This window comes from Urocitellus parryii, chromosome 6 (assembly GCF_045843805.1).
Source record: "Urocitellus parryii isolate mUroPar1 chromosome 6, mUroPar1.hap1, whole genome shotgun sequence".
Classification (NCBI taxonomy): Eukaryota; Metazoa; Chordata; class Mammalia; order Rodentia; family Sciuridae; genus Urocitellus; species Urocitellus parryii.
Window position 1 is genome coordinate 197,536,714 of NC_135536.1, and position 21,110 is coordinate 197,557,823.

General features: G+C 56.6%; 1 protein-coding gene across 1 annotated transcript in view; it reads right to left on the reverse strand.

The window, feature by feature from the left end:
• The window catches only part of Taf4 (TATA-box binding protein associated factor 4), a 69,306-nt gene that overhangs the window by 14,200 nt on the left and 33,996 nt on the right, over nt 1–21,110 (reverse strand). Inside the window, exons 2-12 of the mRNA XM_026407842.2 lie at nt 13,738–13,904; nt 12,281–12,400; nt 10,100–10,219; nt 9,241–9,363; nt 7,268–7,357; nt 6,622–6,867; nt 4,633–4,780; nt 4,123–4,237; nt 2,019–2,188; nt 1,545–1,675; nt 700–825 (exon numbers count right to left, since the gene is read on the reverse strand). Coding sequence (XP_026263627.1) covers nt 700–825; nt 1,545–1,675; nt 2,019–2,188; nt 4,123–4,237; nt 4,633–4,780; nt 6,622–6,867; nt 7,268–7,357; nt 9,241–9,363; nt 10,100–10,219; nt 12,281–12,400; nt 13,738–13,904 — 1,556 coding nt within the window. The remainder of the gene's footprint in view (nt 1–699; nt 826–1,544; nt 1,676–2,018; nt 2,189–4,122; nt 4,238–4,632; nt 4,781–6,621; nt 6,868–7,267; nt 7,358–9,240; nt 9,364–10,099; nt 10,220–12,280; nt 12,401–13,737; nt 13,905–21,110) is intronic.

The window sequence follows — 21,110 nt, forward strand, 5'->3', positions numbered from 1 at the left end:
AAAAACAAATTATGACCTAAATGTGCATCTCCAAACAGATGTGTTAACCTTATTCAATTCACAACATTTTCTAGGTTATAAGTTTTTTACACGCTTATAGCCAAAGGCTGGAAACCTCGGCTGCACACTATGGGGAAAATCATCATGCCACCAGGTACAATGGATCTTAGGGATGGGCTTGACTGACACTACCAGCTCAGCACAGGTCTGGCTCATCGGGTGCAAAGTGGGTGAGGCGGCACAGCCTTGCAAGCTCTAGGGCTGAGGCAAGGGCTGGGGCAAGGGCTGGGTCCCAGCACCAAGCCCCATCCCCTGCGCCTCCCAGCAGGCCCTGCTGGCAGCGTGGCCTCAGTCTGACTCTCACGATGAGCACGAGGCGCCATGCTTGGCTCAGAAGGCAGTGTGGGCCTGAGCTGTGGTCTGGTGTGCAGCAGGAGGCTGCCCCACTGCACTCTGCCTTAGGTGGACTGGACCTGGAGGACGGAGGCAGCAGGAATCTAAGGAAGTTCTACATTCTGAGGGCAGAGAGCGCTCAGAGCAAACAGGCACCACTCTGCAGCTCCACGTACAAGTGCCTGGCCACCTTTCCTTCAAGGCCAGCACCGAACACCGCTTTGGTTACTCAGAACCCAGAGTTGTAGGCGAGTTTGTGAGAGCGGATGGGGGTCCCCAGGGAGCTGGGAGCAGTGCAGCACTTGCCTTTGCTGCCCGCATCAAGATCTCCCTCTCCTGTTCATCTTTCCTCTGCTTTTCAATCTGATCAAGCTGTTCAAAAAATTTGAGCTGAGCCCGGACATCGCTTGCCTGCTCGTATCTGTCATCATCCTACAGAAAAAAAAAAAAAAAGCAAAAATATTGTCTGTCATGAATCTGGAACCCAGCAGGCTAGATGGTCTGTGCACAAGCCCCCTCCCCTGGTCTGTTCCCATCTGCAGTGGACACAGCCTCCTCTTGTCTCCCTGGATGACTCCACCTGCCCGCGGTCAGGGAAGTCTCATGCTGTTTATTTTGGGGTCTCTCGGGACAGTTTCTGTTTTATATACTTTGACATCATCTGACTTCATTTTAAATTTCCCACAGTAACACAGAAACATTTAAAGACATAGTGGCTGAGTGTGTTCTAGACACTGCTCTGAGGTGCTGACCCTGGCCCAGGGAGTGTGCAGCACCTGCCTCTCCCAGTTCCCAGCCACTGGTGTGACTGCTAAAAAGGAAGGCACATTCTGCCTTGCAGATCTGCAGCCTGCAGGTTCAGATCAAGGCCAGGGAAGGCAAAGACTCCGTGATTTCTGAAGCTGCGGGTCCACCTTCCAAGGTGCCCTCCCATCAGAGCACCCTCCCCCAAGTTCCTGGCCTTCCTCCCTAGCCCAGGCCTACAGAGCAGCTAAAAGCCCCAAGTGGCTAAGAAAGTAAGTGCAAAGGTATACAGGGCACTGGGGACACCGCCACCCTCTGCCCAGCGTGGACAGACAGCTTCCAGACAGCCTGGATGGTCAGGGGTCGACAATAGAAAGACATTCTCCTCAGGAAAACGGCCCCATTACCTTATAGGAGAAGTTTTTTTGCTGAGCCGTTTCAGATATTTTTTCTACAAGATTCTGTAGCCTTTGCTGTGTGGCATGGGATACATAACTTACTACGTCTGGATGTAATTCCGTTATGCCGTGCTTTTTACCTACAGAGCAGGCAAAAAAAAAAAGTATTTTAAGATCATTTGCACGTCCTCCTGGGGCTACTACCTCACCGTCTCTCCCGACACTGCTCTGTGCACTCAAGGGACCGCCCAGGCAGGAAGCGTGTGGGGGAGAGTCAACTACCTGAGAACCGTCGCCATCAATCACACGAAAGTCACAACTCAGGCGAACCCCACGCCAAGACAGAGGCATGCTCACCTGCAGCCCCACACACCCGCCACAGAGCTGCGCAGGGGAGCGCCCTGAGTCTCTATCAAAGTCACAGAGCACCACGCCCACAGGTGGACACCAGGGATCCTGGTGGCGCCCACAGTGCAGACTCACCTATTTCCAATATCCTTCTCTGCAATGGCGCGGGGAGGAGGAAGGTGTCGTCCTTACAGGACCTCGTCAGCGTGCCCACCAACTCAGAGTTTGTGGCCAGTATCCTTGCACTTTCTTCCGACAGGTTTACTCCAGCCATTGACGCAACATCATTAATGTCATCGTCGTCCCTGGAAAAAAGAGAGAAAGATAACGCACGCTGCACAGAAAGTCATCAGGAGCAGCGCTGAGGTGGCTCTGACTTGGTGACAGCAGGCATGGGGACAAGAAGCTGCTGGCTGGGTCCTGTCTTCTCCAGAGGAGCCTCTCTGCCTTACTCAGCACAGCGCAGGCCTAGAGCTGAACTTGAGTTTGCACGAGGAGACTCAACCAGAGTCCACACTACCTCCAGGACAGCAAAAAACAATTGCTTTGAGGGTTTTGCACCATGGGAAACCTTCTTTTTAAAAAATTTACCACCAGCCAGGCTCAGTGGCTCACACCTGTAATCCCAGCAGCTCGGGAGTCTGAGGTAGAAGGATCACAAGTTTGAGGCCAGCCTCAACAATTCAGCAAGTCCTATCTCTAAATAAAACATAAAAAGGGCTGGGGATGCAGCTAAGTGCTTAAACAATGCTGGGTTCAATTCCTAGTACCAAAAAAAAAAAGGTTGGCGGCTACAGTGGCACCTGCTTGTAATCCCAGCAGTTTGGGAGGCTGAGGCAAGAGGATTGTGAGTTCAAAGCCAGCCTCAGCAAAAAACAGGCACTAAACAACTCAGTATGACCCTGTCTCTAAATGAAATACAAATAGGACTGGGGATATAGCTCAGTAGTCGAGTGTCCCTGAGTTCAATCCCCGGTACCAAAACAACATTTACCACTAACATTAATTTATTTTTAAAACAATCACAGGTTCTCGGAAGAAGAGCACCAACAACTCTCCCACTTAGGAGAGATGCCCACCTGACACCCACCACGTGGACACCTGCTCCCAGCCACCTGCAGCCACAGCCCTCTCAGACCCACCCACACACGACCACCACCCCAGGAGCGTTCAGCTTGATACCTATCCAGTACTACGGGGTGGGGTGGTGCCTCCTCAGGTGATGGGCATCTGACAGGGAGCCACTATGAGGCTGAGTACTGGCCCTAACCCTCACCCAGCCACACTCCACCCAGTGTCTGACTTCTGCACAGGGGCTCGGTTCCATCTTGCCCAAGGGCAGCCCTCTGCTATTTCACAGCCTCGGCCGTGGCCACTGAGAGAGGCACCTGGGTAGCTCATGCTCCTGCCTGAGCCTTGCTCTGACGGGCAGGTGGCCTCCACTCAACACCCTTCCTTGTCCAGTCCCAATCAGCCTCTTCACTATGCAGCCCTCTTTCCTTCAACAGAAAACAGCTCTCGGAGCACAAGGTCGAGCACCAGACATTCACCAGACCTAAGGTATGAGCCGCCACACGTCAATCCTGCATCAAAGCCATCAGCTGTCTGTGGCTCGTCCCCTCTGCTCTACTTCCAGCACTCTTTCTGGACAGCCAGACGACAAGGCACCCAGGAAAGTGGCTCACTGACTTTTCTGATCCTTTTAGTAGCCGGTCATCCTCCCTTTCCCACCAGGGGACAAGCACCCCTGCTGGACCATTGGGGCTGCCCAGCCCTAGATGCCCGATGGCTTGAGGGTTGGGGCACCTGAGAAGGGGAAGTGCCATTCTGCTTGGTCACAGTGGAGGCTAGCTTATAGCTCTAGGACACGTCCCTGTAAGAGCCTCTGTGCCTCTAGGGGATGCTCAGACTGGCCCTTAGCAGAGACCAAGGCAGGGCAGCCCCTTGAAGTGCTGTGAGCACCTGGCCTACGAGGTGCTGGCTCCGAGACGGGAACCTGGAGCCTTGGCTGTGGCAGGATGGAAGTGCGTGTCCACCAGCGCCAGCCAGCCCCAGCACCTTCCCCCCTGCTGGGGAGGAAGCAAGCCTCCCAGCTGCAGCTCTGACAGATGTGAGGTCAGGATCAGGGAAAGACTCCTTGAGGATGTGGCTGCCAGGTGCCCACGGGAGCCCCGAGGGCGTGGTGAAGGGCACGGGGCTCTCCTCCGTGGTCTCCTGGGGCGCTCAGGCTCATCCTTACCGAAACGAACCTCCCCCAGGCTCCTTGAGCTTGTTTTTCTGTGCGGCTGCTGCCTGCGCGGCGACGGTAGGAAGGGCTTTGGTTCCAGGTAACACAGTGGGCTTCACCACCGGGACTGCAAAGCAAGGACAGGAGCGCGGGGCTGTCAGCAGAGGCGCAGCCCGCCTCAGTCTCCAGGGAAGGGACGTGCTCGAGAGCCAGGCTACAGCCGCAGTCCAAGCCCATCCCGAGCATCTCCCTTCCCCAGGTGCGAACGCCCTGGAGGCTCGGGGCTTGGAAGGCTGAGGCCCAGGATTGCCCATGCCAGGACGAGTCGGGCAACACAGTGGGATCCAGTCTCAGAAAAGAGACTGACACAGGTCATTTTCCAAACCACACTGATGATGGTGCTGGCTACACATCACAAATGCCACCACTGAAGTCCATCTTCAATGGTGGGCCTGAGGCCACGCTCTCCCCTCAACAGCAGCACGCTGAGGCTGGCCCCGCTGAGGCTGGCCCTGCCCTCACCTGGCTGCAGCTGGTTCAGCTGGATCTGCTGGGGAGTGGTGAGCATGATCCGGTTGTGAGGCTGCCGCAGGGCGACCATGGGCGTCTGGGTCAAGGTCACCTGCGGAGGCCGGATCAGGGCTCCTGGCTTCGGGGGCTGCTGGATCACCTGGGGCAGAGCCAGCAGAGCACAGCATGTGAGCACACTCCCAAGGGCACCAAGTCCCTTCACCTGTCCCGTCCCACCCATGGAGAAGCTCTAGGAAGACACCTGTGCTTCTCAGCCCCAGGGTGCAGAAGCAGCCTGGCCCCAGAACCCAGGCCAGCGCTCTGTGTGTGGGTCCACAGGGCCAGGGCAGGGGAAGCCCAGGGCTGCTGCTCCCAGGTTGTACAGGGCAAGACCAATCCCGGAGGGCAGCACTATCAGACCTCTCTCCCACTTGTCAAAGTGACACTGCCGCCTGGTGGCCACAGGCAAATGGTTTTTCCTTAGCTAAGTGTCCTGAGATGGGTGGCCTCTGTGTTGGTCTGGGGCTGAGCTCCCCCTGAACTTGGCTCTGCAGGGCCCTGCGCTCCAGGCACAGCCTGCCCCCTGTTACTACCCCACAGGCTGTGCTGGGGCAAGTCCCCCTACTGCAGGCCCTGCCAACTCCACTGTCCAGACCCTGTCAACACAGCAGGCTCCAGAGCTGGTGGTACTGACCACTTCCTGTACTGTACCCTACCCCAGAAAGCAGGGGTGCAGGGACACACGGCTCAGATCTATACCGCCTTGCTGCAAACCTCTGGGGGCTAGGTGTCTCTGACTCTGAAAAAGGTGCCCTAGTATGTGCACACTATGACATGAAGCAGTCGCAGGGGACGCGGGCTGGGTTGAGGAGCATTTTGCATAGGAACCATTTCTGCAAGGAAACACACAGGTTCACACCAGACAGGCCGAGTCCCAAGCAGCTCCACTAAGGAGCCTGCAGAGCACCAGGAAAAGGCCCCGCCACCACCTCAGGCCTTGGTGTGAAACAGACAGACCAAATTCCCCGGCCAGTCAGCTGCACACGTAGACTGCAGCCCTACTGCTGAGCACAGCACACTTCCCAAGAGGAAAGTTTATGATGCTACTGGAATAATCGAGGGCCAGAGGCCAAAACTTCCCAATAAAGAGACAGCCCACAAAGTCTCCCTTCAACAGAGTTCGCCTTGTGGGCCAGTCAGCTGCAGTGACTGAATAGGACGGTTCCATCCTTACACAATGCTAAAGCAGAGGCACACGATCCCCCACAGGGACCCCAGGGGCGGAGAACAGCCCTACCATGCCACTTCCCTTCCTCCACACCTCACCCTGCTCTCACTGCAGGAAGGCCCACCAAATGCAAAGGCCAAGCACTGAGTGGGCACTGCAGAGCCTGGCCTGCCTGGCAGGACACAGCCTGCTACGAGGCCCAGGAGCCTGGGGAGTCACTGTCCAGCCGCTCCTAGAGGGACAGAGCCTCTCGAACGGTGTAAAAACTGCCTTTCTACTCTGAGGAGTCACCTGCCTACAGGGGAAGCACACACCACCCTGCTCCAGTGGAGAACGCGGCCTCAAGACGGAAGCTGGGCCAGCCCTACACTGGAAGAGAGGAGCCGTCCGTCAGCAGCCCAGGTCCACCTGCGCACCCCCAGAGCACACCAGCATCACCAGCCGGCCACCCCGTCCAGACGAGAGCTCACCCCACCTCTGGCCCCACGCCCAACGCCAAGGTTTCCCTAACCAGAGAGGGCACCCACCTAAGAGACACACTATGCCCTGCCAGTGCCAGGGAGCATGGTTCACCTGACTGGGAAGCAAACAGAACTGCGGGGCCTCTGCTGCCGGCTATGGTCTACGCTGGAGATTACACCCAAGCTGCTTCCCCGCGGAAGCTTCCCCACCTGCCCCAGGAAAGGGCTCTCTGAGCCGTGGCTGGTGTTTAAGAGGCCAGCAGGAGCATGGGTAGGCACTGTGGAGGACCAGCAAGGCTGGCGCCTTCATACCAGCGGTGCAGACTGTGCCTGCTTGCCAGGGCCCACCTGTGTGGGCTGCGTGAGGCTGATGACAGGGGGCTGCAGGGCGCTGCTCACGGAGGCGGCCGTCTTGCCGGCCGTGCGCTGCACAGAGCCGCTCAGCACCACGGCCGTTAGTGCGGTGGTGGCCTGTGAGGCGGGTGGCTGCTGCTGCTGGCTCTGCTGGATGAAGGCCGCGGAGTCGGGGGTCAGCTGTCTCAAGGCGGGTAAACTCCTCTGGAGGAGACAGATGACAGAGGTCAGGGCTCACTTCAGAACCCTCCTCCAGCTCAACAGAGCCTGCGGCAGACCCCATCACTAACCCTCCTTCCCCCAAGCAGGGCTGTTCTTGCGAAGAACTGTTTTGTTTTAAAAGTAAATTCTAGTCAAACAACAAAATCCCCAGTGTTTTTTAAAAGCCTTAAATGTGATGCCAGCAATGTCACCTGAGACAATCTCACAGCCAGAGTGTCCCTACCTGGTGAAGCGTCCCCGCTTCCCAGGAAGCAGGGGCGCCTCTCTCCACCCAGGGGCAGCAGAATGGACCGACCCGTGTCAGGGCTCAGGGTTATGGAAAAGCTCCTTTGGACCAGAACTGACTTTCTGCCCTTACTGCAGTTGCTCGGCTTTAACTCACCTTCAGGAAAGGCACGAGGTAAGGTTGAGGTGAAGAATTGAGTTCTCGGTATAACCTGCTAGTGAAATCTTCGGCTTCGATCTTCCCATCCTTAAAAATAAAACCCACACGGACCCTGCAGTGAGGCAGCTGCATGCATCCGCTCCTACTCCACGTCACTCCAGACTGGCAGCAGCAGGGCAGTCAGCGTGCCACACGCAGCAAACTTGGGCCCCCCACGCACAGGGCAGGTGTCCACCCAGGACTCAGCCACATCCCTGGCTGGCTAGGTTCACTCAACCACTGTTTTCCCTCAGTGCTTACACCCCAACCCGTGGACGCCAGGCATTGGCTGGGAGACAGACGGGCCTGAGACAACTTCATTATCACAGCCACGGCTGTGGGCACAGGGAGCACAGGCCATGCACACAGCATCAGCCCAGGTAGGGTCAAGACACCTGGCAGGAGGGACTGGCTACGAGCCTACTCCTGCACGGCACCAGAGGAGGGGCATGAGGGCCCACAAGAGAGACAGGGACAATTCTGTTCCAGAAATTTCCAAGAGAGTTGTATGTAAAGGCCAGGAAATCCAACCAGACAGGCAGGAACTAGACCTCATGCCCCTCTCTGCTGTGCTGCAGTGTGGGCAAGTGGGCAGAGGGGCAGGTGAAGGCCTGGGAGCACTGCTGCATCTTCCCAGGACTGGAGAGCCTGGACTGAAGGTGGCAGGGGGCAGAGCAAAGGTGGGCTGTCGAGAGCACCTGTGTCCATGAAAATCTGGGACCTGGGGCTCGTGGGTCAAGGAGAAGAGACAGCCACCAGGGTCCTCCCGACACAGGGTCTGGGGACAGACGCCATGACTAAGGCAGGTTTCTGGAGGACACCAGCTCTCTTGCCAAAGCAGAAGCACCAGCAGCCAGACAAGGGACTACCCGGCAGGGAGCACTGAGAGTGTCACAGGAGGACGAGCCTCTCCTGTCATGAGCCACTTGTACTCAAGGCTACTCGCTGCTGATAGCCAAGCCCAGCCCTAAGTGACAGGTCAGAGGCGGTGGCCAGCAGCATCCTGGGCTACAAAGAGGTCATGTTAGAAAGGGTGGATGGGGCCACTGGGGCCCTGGGAAGGAGGCAGTGCTTTGGGGGCAACTGCTAGAGACAACTGAGGAGTGAAGAGCAGCAGCAGGTGGAGAAGGACTCAGCCCAACAAGGCTGCAGCGCTGGGCTGGCGGGGCGGCCTCCCCTGCAGCCCCCTCTGGGAGAGAGGGCCGGCAGTCCAGCTGTGCGTTCCAGTCTAGGCCAGCAAACTCCACCAGCAGAAAGAAAATGCAGGACTCTGAAAGTCCAGGAGGTGTTCAACAACCAGTTTCCTCAAAAATAAACCACAGGAAAGAAACAAGAGCCAGAGGACGGAGGTGCTCAGGTTCAGAGAGCGCCGCCCGCACACCTGGACCTAGTGTGCATCCTGACTTCACAGACACTGGGAAGGGATGCAGACCAGGTGCGCAGCAGCGGAGGACTCCACCTGTGTCAGTGTGCCCACGCCCATCGGAGACCACCCTGGGTCAGTCAAGGCATGGGAGTGCAGGAGGTGGCCAGGGTGGGCACAGATGCAACCCCCTGCACATGACCTGGGAAAGACGGCTGGGAGAAGATGCCGCTCCTACTTCATGAAGTGCTTGAAACTCTCCATTTAAAAGCGGAACAAGTGGGGGAGGGAAGAGAAAGAAGGCAGACCCCTAAAGACATGCCCGAGAGGTGCATCTTCAGTCTCGTTCCTCCTCCCAAGACGTCCCACACTCAAGTGACAGCCACCTGCCTCTGAGAAGGGCCCATCACACCCTCTCCAACGCTGGCCCATTCTCCTCAAGCAGGAGATGACAGAGCGCTGGCCTGCGCATGGCAGGCTGGGCAGCACCCGGGCACATCTGACAGGACACAGCTGCTCTGCGTTCGTCACACCAACGTGAGGCAAGGGCACCCCCCGCGCTCCTTACCAGTAAGTTCTGCACCAGTTCTTTCACGTTAGCTGCTGTCTCTGTGGACTGTTTACCAGATGAAGCCAGCTTTATTAACGTAGACAGAAAATTTTTACATTTCTTCACGTTTTCCATGGTTTCCTGGATTCAAATAAAAAGAAAAAAGGTAAAAACTCATTAAAGATTTTCACCGTGACCTCTGTTAAGCCAAAACGTGCACACTTGGAAAAGAGAGGTAAACGCTGCCTCTAAGCTGCTTGCAGGGAGGTGAGCTGCCCCTCGGAGGCACGGCCCCCACAGGCACACGCCTGCCTCGCACTGGCCCAGGAACTCCCTCTAGGAAGGCACCTGAGATGACCAGAGTGCGACAAGAGGAAGCTGCAGGACATTCACCTTGGTGCTGCTGATCCCATCCCCACACAGGTCCCAACTCCAAGGCAGCCACTAAGATGCGTGGAGAGTACTCGGCCAAGCAGCACGAGGAAGCAAGGTCTAAGTCACCATGCCAGCTGCCCAAGGTCCAGGTCCAGAGCACACAGACAGCAGGGCTAGTCTACAGCCTGCGGTGCCCTGTGGCCACTTGTCATTTTGTCAAACGTGACTGCAGAGGCTTTTGCCATTCCCAAGTCTGTACTGTCTGAAACCTCAGTGGCCCGCCCTCAAGTGCCCCTCACGGAGGCGCAGAGGACAGACAGCAGAGCCTGCCTCAGCTCCTGCAGCTGCAGGCCTCCGTGTGCAGCGCTGCGAGCTGGCAGGAACGGGACTGGGCCTCTGCGTCCCAGCCAGCAGTCTGGGACAGAAACCCAGGCGGCCCACAGCCCCGCGCTGGCTGGTGGGCGCAGGTGGCCCTGGGAGAACTGAGGAGAAGCGGTCTTACCGTGGCAGCTGTGGAGGCGCTGGCCGCCCCTGGGACCGTGCGCTGAGGTGCCCCTGCCTGCACAGCTGTGGCCGTCCCGAGTGAAGCTGCCTGGGCAGAGCCGCCCAGGACCAGCTGAGGCTGCAAGAGTCCAAAGCACGAGGTGAGTGCCTCCCATGCCGCCAAAGCCGGTGAAAGGTAAGGCTTCCTGCAGAGGGGGACCCGGACAGCTGAGGGCCGCCGCAGGACGCACGCCTGGAGACCCGCCACGGGAACGCGCTGCCCTCCGGTGTCCAGAACTGGTGGGGGCGACACACCAGTACAAGGCACGTGGTGGCAGTGTGAGTCATCTTGATGACCACCATGCCCTCCTCAGAGTGGGCAGGGAAGGGGAGCACTCCTCAACTGCCCCTCACACAGCGCCAGCCACCACGGCAGGCACAGTCCCAGTCCCCTCGACACCAAGCCCAGCTCCCCTGTCCCCACAAGGGGCCACAGGGATCTGACACTGGTGGTCAGTGCCACACACTGCTGGTGGGCAAGGGCACCTCTGCCAGACAAAGGGACACACACCAAGCAAAGGGGAAGCCACACTTCACATGGCACGACAGCTCCCACCTTGGGCCTCAGATCTCTAAACTCCCAAAATTTCTAGTTTACATGAAAAATTGTGATACAAATATTGACTGGTTTGTTTGTTTTTTTTTTTAAATCAGTGCTTTTCCAATTTATAAATCTGTCACCATCTCATTCCTCCAATTTTTAAAACACTGCTCTTTTCTGAAGACAGAGGGCAGTGCGAGGCTCAGTGTCCAGCGCTGGAGGGCAGGCGAGGCCTCTCTGCAGGCTTCCTCCACAGCAGCAAGGGTGGACTGCCTTCACTCACGGAAACCACCGAGCAGCACACTTCACAAAGAAAATGTGCAAGGGCAGACCGGGCGGCCAGCGGGAGAGGACAGGGGCCTGTTGGGACAAGCGACCCATCCCCCCAGCTGGTGCCCGGACAGCCTCCCTCCTTCAATGATCTTGTCTTCACCAAACCCAAGTTGAGAGCTCAACCAGGAACTTCACTCCGTCTCAGAAACCCACCAGGGAAAGGCAGTGGCAAGGACAGGGCGGAACTCCTCCTGGGAAGCCCGCGTCCTGCTCTGCTCCGCTCAGCTGCTCTTCAGCCTGCACTCCCACAGCCACCAGCGGGAACGAGGGACGGGCCCGGGGCCAGGCTGCACTAGGACCCCCGCCCCCTCCCCCCAGACGGGGAACACTGTTACGGCTGCACTGCTGGGAGGACCACAGGTCAGCGGGCAGGAGCTGCACCCAGCATCAGCGCTGCAGGGCCCTATGGCTATGGACGCCCACAAACACCAGACCAGGAAAGACTCTGAGCCACATGCTCCAGCTGCTCCCACCTGAGTCCCAGAGAGTACGGCCTCCCTACTCAGGTGGCTCCCTGGCCAGGTATGTGCCTCCCTGGCCAGACTTTTCCCTGCCTCTGTAACAGGAGCCAGCTAGGCTGCCACACAGAGCCTCTCTACAGGTGGGGCCAGAGGCCAGTCTGTCAGGAGCATCAACACACACCACTGGACCAGCAGCAGCAGAGCACTCTCCTCTCCCACAGCCTAAACACTATTTTTAAAACAACCCACTAGGGTTGATGAACATTTCCAGAACTGTCTGTCATCCTGGCAAAGGCCAGAGCTCACGCAAATGGAGGCAGTGCAGCCTGGTAGCTGGCGCACAGCTGGAGCAGACCCTGGCCAGGAGAACAGCAGCAGGTTCAAATGCTCCCTCAGCTCACCTGCAAATGCCTCAGCAGCAGGATGAGAAGAGCGCCCATGTCCCCAGCACGAGGGCACCGTGAGCACCAAGGTGCTGCACAGAGGAGCCGCGCAGCAGACACGCTCTCTGCAAGTACACCTGGCTGGGTCTCAGGCAACTTACTAAGGCCATGGATCTTAGCTTCGGCCTTGTGGGAAGCTTCTCAAGTGCTGTTGGTGTTACACTCCATGCAGCTTTAAAGAAAAATGAACCCTGATCTATTCTGAGCTAGTAGGTAGAGAACAGTCCCTTTCCTCCCAGAGAGCCTTCCTGTTTAAATTCATCTTGGTATCCAAAATAAAAACTCACAAGGCCTGGTCATTGCAAAGAAAACCCACACTGTGTCCAAGAGCCCCACAAATGTGCCGGGCTACTGTCTCTTACCTGCACCCCAGGGGAGCGCTGCAGGGTTGCAGTGGGCTGTACCGTCGTCTGGGCCTGAGACACTTGCTTAATTATTGTAGTGGGGGTCACCTGCCGTGCAATGATAGGTGTGCCAGGAGCCTGAAAATAAGTTGTCGTGTAAAACAAGCTAATGTGAAAGTGATTCCACAGCCACCCAATGCACACAAAAACCAATCCTTGACGCTGACTGGTGCACTCAGGTGGGTCCACCGCGGAGTCACAATGAGCAGTGACGCCTCCTGTCTACAGCTTTCTCACCAAGGCAAAAGCCTATGGTCAACAGCTCTTCTTAGCTTCTCCTGAAACACCAGGAGACTCTGACAAGCCTACATAATGGGACCTCTGCACAAGAGCAACCGTAGGGAAGCCAGCTGTGCACTGCTGTCTCGGGGTGCTGCTGATCCCCACCACAGGGGGTCCTTGTGGCAGCGTGGAGGGGAGTGCCGGGGCAGAGATACCTCCCGGCTGCAGTGAGGTTGGAGAAGAGCTGACAGCTGCAGCAGGACAGTCAGACGGTGGCAGCAGAGCCCACCAGCAAAGCCAAGCCACAAATGCTGTCCAAGAGCTTCTTGCTCAGAGACAGGACACGCTGGCCTGGAAGGTGCCACCCTGCACTATTTCAGATACTGGGGGCCTACATCCCTCTGTGGCATGAACACACACTTGTCTAGGGGACAGGGGCACCCCCCCCCCAGAGGAGCACGGCCGAGTCACAGAGGAAAGAGCTAGGAACGTCCTCCTTCACTTCATCTGCCAGCCTGCCAACCAGCCTGAATGTGGCCACTGTACCAGGTGGGAGCAGGTAGTGAACGGCTTGTGCCCACAGACATTATGGGGATGGACAGGACATCAGGCACTGGGAAGCACACAGCCGGGAACTCGGCTTTCGGCATCCTGTGCCCATCCTGCCCACAGCTCAGAGGGCAGATGTGGGGGCAGCCCTGTGAAGCCCACATGCTGCCCCACAAGAGGGGCCTGGACTTGCTTGGCCCTTGCTCTGCTCCATGACTTAGTAGCTGACTATGGCTCAGCCCTCAACAGTCCCTCGAGCTATGTGCATGCTGATGCCATCTCCACTCTGTGGAGGAGGAAACCAAGGCACCAAAAGGTGAACTGCAAGAGGCAAGGAATAAGGGCCAAGGACCAGGCCAGCAGATGACCCTGAGTATCCCACTCTGACCCCACTCAGTCAGCTATGCTGAGCTCAGTTTGCAGGAGTGGGTTTTTCTGAGCCAGCACAGCCCTGGGCTAGGAAGAAAGTGGTGCCAACCCAGGCCCCACCTGATGGTGGGTCAGAAGGCATCCACACGTTTTGGTGCCCACTGGCACAGAACACCTGACCTGTGGCGCGGCCTCCTCAGCATGCATGGTGGCATGGAGCAGGGCAGGGGCAGGCTGAGCCTGGGACAGCCACTCAGCAGGCCTCGTGTACTCACCTGTACGGTGGAGATCTGGACGGGAGGGGCACTTGTGGGGGCCGCAGGGCGGGGCGCCATGGTGCTCTGAGGCTGGGCTTGGGCGTGGGCCTGGGCCTGCATTTGGGCCAGGGCCTGCTGAGGAATCATTAACAACTGCCCATTCTCGCTCCGCACAAGGACCATTCCTGGGGACAGAGGAGACTGCGCATCAGAAAATGCTCCTCAGCCCTGTGCAAAGGACACCCCTCACAGGGGTCTGCAAAGGAACACACATGCAGGTTCCAGCAGGGTGGAGTCAGGACAGACTGTGGGAGGTGCTAGAAGAACCCGAGAGCCTGCCTTAACACAGCAGCCAGGCGGCACAGCCACACCGTCCGCCCCAGCAGCCACCTGCTCTGCAGATGCCAAAGCCTGAACAAGCACGCACCCTCCACCGTGCGGGGTGCACCTGCCTCTGCCACTGTCCTGAGCCAGCCAGTGTCTCAGCTCTGCTTCCGCCTCAAAGGAAGGGCCAGCTCTGTTGGTACCTCAAGCCTACGCCCTTGGGACACTCTGCTCCATCCACCTCGCAACCCACCTCTGTCTGAGGCACTGAAGTATGCCTGCTGTGCCAGGGGTCCTGCCTCTGCCAGCTGTGGGTGCCTGGCTGCACCTACAGGACACGACTATTGCTACAGTCCTGCCAAGTTTCCCCAACCTTGTGCCCTAGGACATTCGAACAAAGAGAGAGAGCAGGGTCCACTGCTCTGGGGAGGTGTGGGCAGTACTGTTCTTCCACAGTTGACCTGGGACATGCACAAGCCACAGGCAGGACAGGAAGAACCCCTCGCCCTTCAAGGTTCTTCAGCTAAATCTTAGGAAAGCAGCAAATCCCACCAGTCAGGTTGGGCAGTAATTATAGCCTCAAAGCAGCAACCAGTGATGTCATAAGTGCATCTGAAACAGAAACACAACCAATGTTCACATTTACTCTCCTACTACAGGTCGCCTCTGAGCTTCAGGAAAATACTGGCATCCTTGCATGGCCCAGCTGGAAAACAGGGAAGTGAGGGCAATGGACCAAGACAGAGGTGCAACCCCCGCAGGCCAGGCCTCTCCCATGGGAACCAGAACCCAGCCACCTCAGTGCTGAAGAGCTCTGACACTGCGGGGCCTCTCCTGGGCTCACCTCTAGAGTCCTGACCCAAAGAGCCACACTTGATGCTATTAAGAGAGCGTCCTCCAACATCCCTTTGAAATAAACCACGCTGAAACCACACAAAGGAGCCTGGACCCAGCTGCCGAGACTCCCACTCCAGTGCTGCCTCCACCTCAGAGCTCTGGAGGAAAGGCCTGGAGCTCAGGTAGGGAGACCACGTCTCTCCACGACATCAGCACCTGAGCAGGGCGCTAAGGCCAGGTGTCCAGCCAGCTGCAAGGTCAGAGATGGTAGGAGTCACAAGGGAGAACAAAACTGTCCAACACAACAAGAGGAGCCATGGTGAAAGCCACTTGCTGCATCTACCCACCCACTGCAGACCCTCCTCCCGTCCAGCTAGGAGCTCACCAAGCACTGTGGCAAGGCAGCCAACGAGAGCATCGCAGCAACCTCGGCTTCAGCTCCAACTTAGAATTCTTTTTTTTTTTTTTTGAGAATTTTAATATTTATTTATTTTTTAGTTATCGGCAGACATAACATCTTTGTTTGTACGTGGTGCTGAGGATCGAACCCAGGCCGCACGCATGCCAGGCGAGCGCGCTACCGCTTGAGCCACATCCCCAGCCCCAACTTAGAATTCTTAACTGAGCAGTTAGTGAATGAGCAGAAGCCCTTTTCCTTAAAAAAATATATCCATGGAAATTCAAAGAAATATTTTAAAACCACCATTTGACCCAGCTATTGCCCTTCTCGGACTATTCCCTGAAGACCTTAAAAGATCGTACTATAGGGATACTGCCACATGGATGTTCATAGCAGCACAATTCACAATAGCTAGACTGTGGAACCAACCCAGATGCCCTTCAATAGATGAATGGATTTTAAAAAATGTGGCATTTATACACCATGGAGTATTACACAGCACTAAAAAATGACAAAATCATGGAATTTGCAGGGAAATGGATGGCACTAGAGCAGATTATGCATAGTGAAGCTAGCCAATCCCTAAAAAACAAATACCAAATGTCTTCTTTGATATAATGAGAGCAACTAAGAACAGAGCAGGGAGGAAGAGCAGGAAGAAAAGATTAACATTAAACAGAGACATGAGATGGGAGGGAAAGGGAGAGAAAAGGGAAATTGCATGGAAATGAAGGGAGACCCTCATTGCTTTACAAAATTACATATAAGAGGTTGTGAGGGGAATGGGAAAGTAAACAATGAGAGTAATAAATTATAGTAGATGGGGTAGAGAGAGAAGAGGGGAGGGGAGGGGGGATAGTAGAGGATAGGAAAGGTAGCAGAATACAACAGTTACTAATAGGGCATCATGTAAAATTGTGGATGTGTAACCGATGTGATTCTGCAATCTGCATTTGGGGTAAAAATTTGGAGTTCATAACCCACTTGAATCTAATGTATGAAATATGATATGTCAAGAGCTGTGTAATGTTGTGAACAACCAATTAAAAAAAAAGAAATATTTTAAAACATTGGTGAAATAGCAACAAAGTAAGTGGCATTTTGGATGTCGCCAACTGTCAGCCATGAGATGGGCCTACAGACACGGCCAGCACACTGCAGACACGGCCAGCGTGCCTACAGACAGGACCAGTGTGGCCATGGTTAGGGCAAAGTTGAAGGATGAATCCAAAGTCCTGCCATGTGACTTAAAGCAAGTACCTGTGCCTGTCTCCGGCATTAAAAACATCTGTAACTGAGCCAAATGTGTAAGCAAAGGGAAGGACGGGTCTGGAAGGCGCCATGCAGACTTTAAAGCCATAGGCCCAACAACCACAGCTGACCCCTGAGGAAGCCCCGTGAGCAGACGTGCAGCTGCTTCCCAGGGCCATCTGAAGTGTCCCCAGTTACAGCACATCACAACCACAACCGTGGGATGACAAGAAGGCAGACACAGCTGTGAAGCGGAGTGGGCGGCCAACAGCTGCCTGGAGCACTGTGGCCGGGGTGAGTGACTCAGGTTCCCAGCACTGCTCTCCAACAGACCAGGGAAACACCCTCAACTCAGAGGGCAGCCTGGAACAGCAGCCGCCACGTCTGACCTACCAAAGCACTCGTCAGTCCTCCCCACCACTTGCCAGCCGTCTGTACCTGCAGGGCACCCCACGCATACCACCATGCACAACTGGCCAGGTGTGGTCCTCGCCTCACCCCAAACAGGGTATCTAGGCCAGCAGGCAGGGTGCTCCCTCGAGCTCCTGGAGGACAGCCACCTGGCTCTTCAGTCGGACCCCAATGCAGGCCCTTCCTGCACCTGCGCAAGGGACCAACAGCAAGGAGGACAGCTCTAGCAGACGGCACCCAGCTCCACTCGTCCAGCCCACACCAGGGGAAGGTCAGGCTGGGCGATCACTCCAGGTCCACCGGAGAGACCTTCAGAGGCCACTTCAGGGCTCGTGGGAAGGGGTGTGGGGGGGCCAAAGGTTCCAGGCTCCTGACCTTAATGTACACTCAGCCAACATGGAGAGCAAGAAATGTCACACATCCAGATGGCACCAAAAGAACAATCTGAGATTTCCTTTTTAATGAATTTAGTCTCTCTCAGTATAGAATGGAGTGTTCTTTGTAGAAATTTTGAGAAATGAAAAAAGTACAAGGAAAACAGGCATCTCCTGGAACGGCCCCCACCCTTGGTCAATACAGCTGGACACTCCCCAGGGTCCTCCCTGCATGTGGGTGAGCACAAGCACCCTCCGGGTGACCACGAGGGGACTGAGGCACTGTGGGTATCAGTGTGGTGTTCTCTCTGCTCTGCTCTGCTCTGCTCTTGAGCTTTTCCACATAATTAAACATTCTTCAGAAACATGACTCTCGTGGCTACAAAACGTGACACAATACAAGATCCACAACTATTCACAACTTCCTTTTTGGTGAAAACACAAGCTAATTCCCTACTTTTCATCACCTGAACATGCAGATCTTAAACTCAGGGCAAAGCCCTCCACCAGCAGTTTCCAAGGCACCAGTGCGGAGGCCAGGGGGGCGGGGGGAGCACCAGGCAGCGGCCTCTCGGGGATGGCCCTCCACATTTCTCCCTTGGTCCCTTCCCAGGCCTACCAACTCTTCCAGGGCCCATGCCCCCACCCACAACCACAGGTCCCAGGAAGACGGAATGAATCCTGCCCTCCCTAGAGCACTAGATATCAGAGAAGCCCAGTGCTCTACAGATCTGACCGTGTCCCTGATCCCTTTGATCAACCACATCTTTACCAAATGCAGAGCCTCGGAAGCTGCACAACAAACCAGCAGGCGTTTCCAGCCTGAGAATGTCAGCTTCTACCAACAGGCTTTCACCCACCGTCCACATCACCCGGGTGCCTGGACACAAGCTCTGGATGTAGGGCCTGGAGCCCAGGGCTCCTCCCTGGCCTGCCCACGACAAGGCTCTCACCACCTCGCCACCACGGCTCGTCCAAGGCAGCCACCCTACCCCAAAATGGGAGGGCAACTAGCCAGGGGAGAAGGAGCCCTGGGTTGTGGTGAAAGCAACCAGGGCACTGGCCCAGGTCGGAGGGCAAGACTGCTCTCTCCTGCTCCGCAGGACTCCTGCTCCCATCTCCTGACTCCAAGACAGCCACGGACTGCTCTAGGACAGGCCTTCCCAGTTCAGCCTGTGCCCGCTACTGAACAGTGGGAGCAGGCACGGGGCTGGCCCTGGGGGCATGTTGGAAATGCAGGGGCTGCACTGCCACGATACGCACCAGGAGCTCGGGGCTTCTCAGGCGACCCTCCAGCAAGTGCAGACAGACATCAGCTGCCAAGCTGCAGGACCCCTCCCCGACACCCTCCGCCTTACTGGCCCAGATCCTGTGCAGCAGACCCTCTGTCAGAGCTGCCCTGGCAGAGCCCTACGCCGTCCCTTACTCTGGTGGCTTTTGGAAAACACACCTTTTCATTTTAAGTTATGGAAAAGAAGGTGCCTAACCCTACAGATCCCTGAATGCAGGAACACTGAGGGGCTGGGCAGGCAGACTCCCAGCTCCATCCCCAGCCCTGGACCAGGAGCATGGCATACCCTAGATATGCTCCCCCTCCACCACCCGGCTGGCCCCGGCATGAGGGTGCCCAGGAGAAGCGGTGTGAGCACCAGCCCACCCCTACACGTCACAGCACCCCTACACTCAGCTCTGGCTACCTCAGCTGCCCCCTTACTGGCTGTCACATGGGCACCGAATTCCACTTCAACTGACACACTTCTCATCTCCAGAACTTGTATTTGCTTCACTCTCGAATCTCCCTGCCCATGACAACATGCTGCTCAACCTCCAGGTCCTCTTGCCCCTCTTCCATCAGCTCAATGGGGGCCGGTTCTCTGTGGGGCCCACAGCTGCACCAGCAAGTGTCCTGGGATGGCTCCTGCCCAAGCATCCGCAGTGTCCATCTAGCCATGGAGGAGAGCCCTCGGGGATTCTCAGTGGACACTTCTCCTCCCAAAGCAGGACAGGCTGGAAAACCCAGAGCCTCGGTACCAGCCCTGGCCCACTTGGCAGTAAAACATAGGTACCAAGGGCAAAGCAGAGATCAGCCCCAGCAAGGCCCTCCTACCAGGCATGGCGGCTCCCTAACCCTACGTAGTTTTCTTTGCATTCTAAAAAATTAAACTGCACACTTGAGCTGACACTCATCCAAATTGTCCACCTTTCTGGGCGAGGAAGTGTGAAGGGGGTCTGGTCCCATCTTGCTGCCAGAGTCACCTGCAAGGAAGCTCCCTCTGCAGCTCGGCCCCACAAGGACCCCAGCAAGGAACCTGCCGACAGCCCCAACACAAATGCAGAGCCCAAGCAACAGAGTGACTAAGTGAGTGAGAACGGCCTCTTCCAAGTTACAAAGAACACCATGGGGCAGTCCAGACTCACACAACGGCCAGCAGGGCCAAGGTGTGCTCCCAGAAAACATGGGAAGGAGAGGGGCAGAACTCGGGAGGGGCGACAAAACCCCAAGATCATCCTGAGGACCCAACCGTGAGCAGACAGTCTAAGACCCTGGAACGGACTCTTGAAATCCCAGAATCAGTAGAAAAGACAGAGGCCCGCAGAGCTCTAGAAAAAGCCCTCACCAAGGCGCTGTCCTGGACGGAGGCCTGCACAGCAGAAGGCCCAGCCTGCAGGTGGGCAGGGAGCCCACCAGTGGAGCCCTAGCCAGCCACCTGGAGGAAAAGACCCAGACCCCAGCAGACTGTAGCAAGCTCCACTTCAGGCACACCTGGTCTCAAAACAAGCACCTTCTAGAAGTTAAGGCCACTAAGACAGGGAAAACTTAGAAAGCAGAAGACAGGACCCAGAAAACGTGGGCCAGTCCCCAAAGGAGACAAGAGGAATCTCAGGAGAAGAAGGGAGGGACAGGTATTGTACACACCAGGGTAAAGGACCAGCCCCACTGGAGGCCAGCCCAAGACAGGCACCACATGGGTCCTGACACCCAGAAAGCCACAGGACGCGTAGGGGCAGTGCAATCACAGACCCGCCGTAGCTCACCCACACCTCCACTCCCCAAGACCGGCGCATGACTAGCACAAGTCCAACCTGTACACATGGAAAAAGGAAGAGCCATGACCAAGAGGCAGTGTCACCCAGTGTGGGGGCGGGTTCGAAGACAAGAGCCCAAGAACGCCCAGGTAATGCAGGGCCTGGGCATGGCCTCCCAGGGCCCTCTAGGTCTCCTACTGTCTTGGGGGCAACCTGCCCACCCACTGACACACAAGGGGACATCCTGGTACAGTCCTAGTCCTGAAGACACAAGCATAAGAAAAAGGGCCTTGCTGGCTGCTTGTGGACTGCAGACATCCTAGGGCGGGGGCTGCAGCACACCACTGGGTTGCCATTAGCCTGCAGCTCCACCAGGAGCACCCAGGGCAGAGGGTCCCCAGCCCATGGCTCCAGAGCCGCCCAGCAGGAGAAACATGGGCCGAGAGAGCACACAACAGAAGGGCCCAGGAGAGAGCAGAGATGACATCCTCTGAGGCCAACAGTGGCAGCAAGCCTAGCCCCTCTCTGTATGGACGTGGAGTGCACCTCAGGCCCAGCGTTTCCCCACGAAAGGGCGGGTTCTGCTTCTCTAAGAGGTATGAGTGAGACAGAGTGTAAATGGGCACCTTTCCTTTGAAACTTGCTCACCACTGAACTCATGTGGCCTCAAGACGGACACACACCACTTGGTGCCAGGTGTGGGAAAACACTGACCCAATTCAAGCCCACGTCTGCAGCTCCCTGCGCTCAGCAGAGGCATGGTCAAT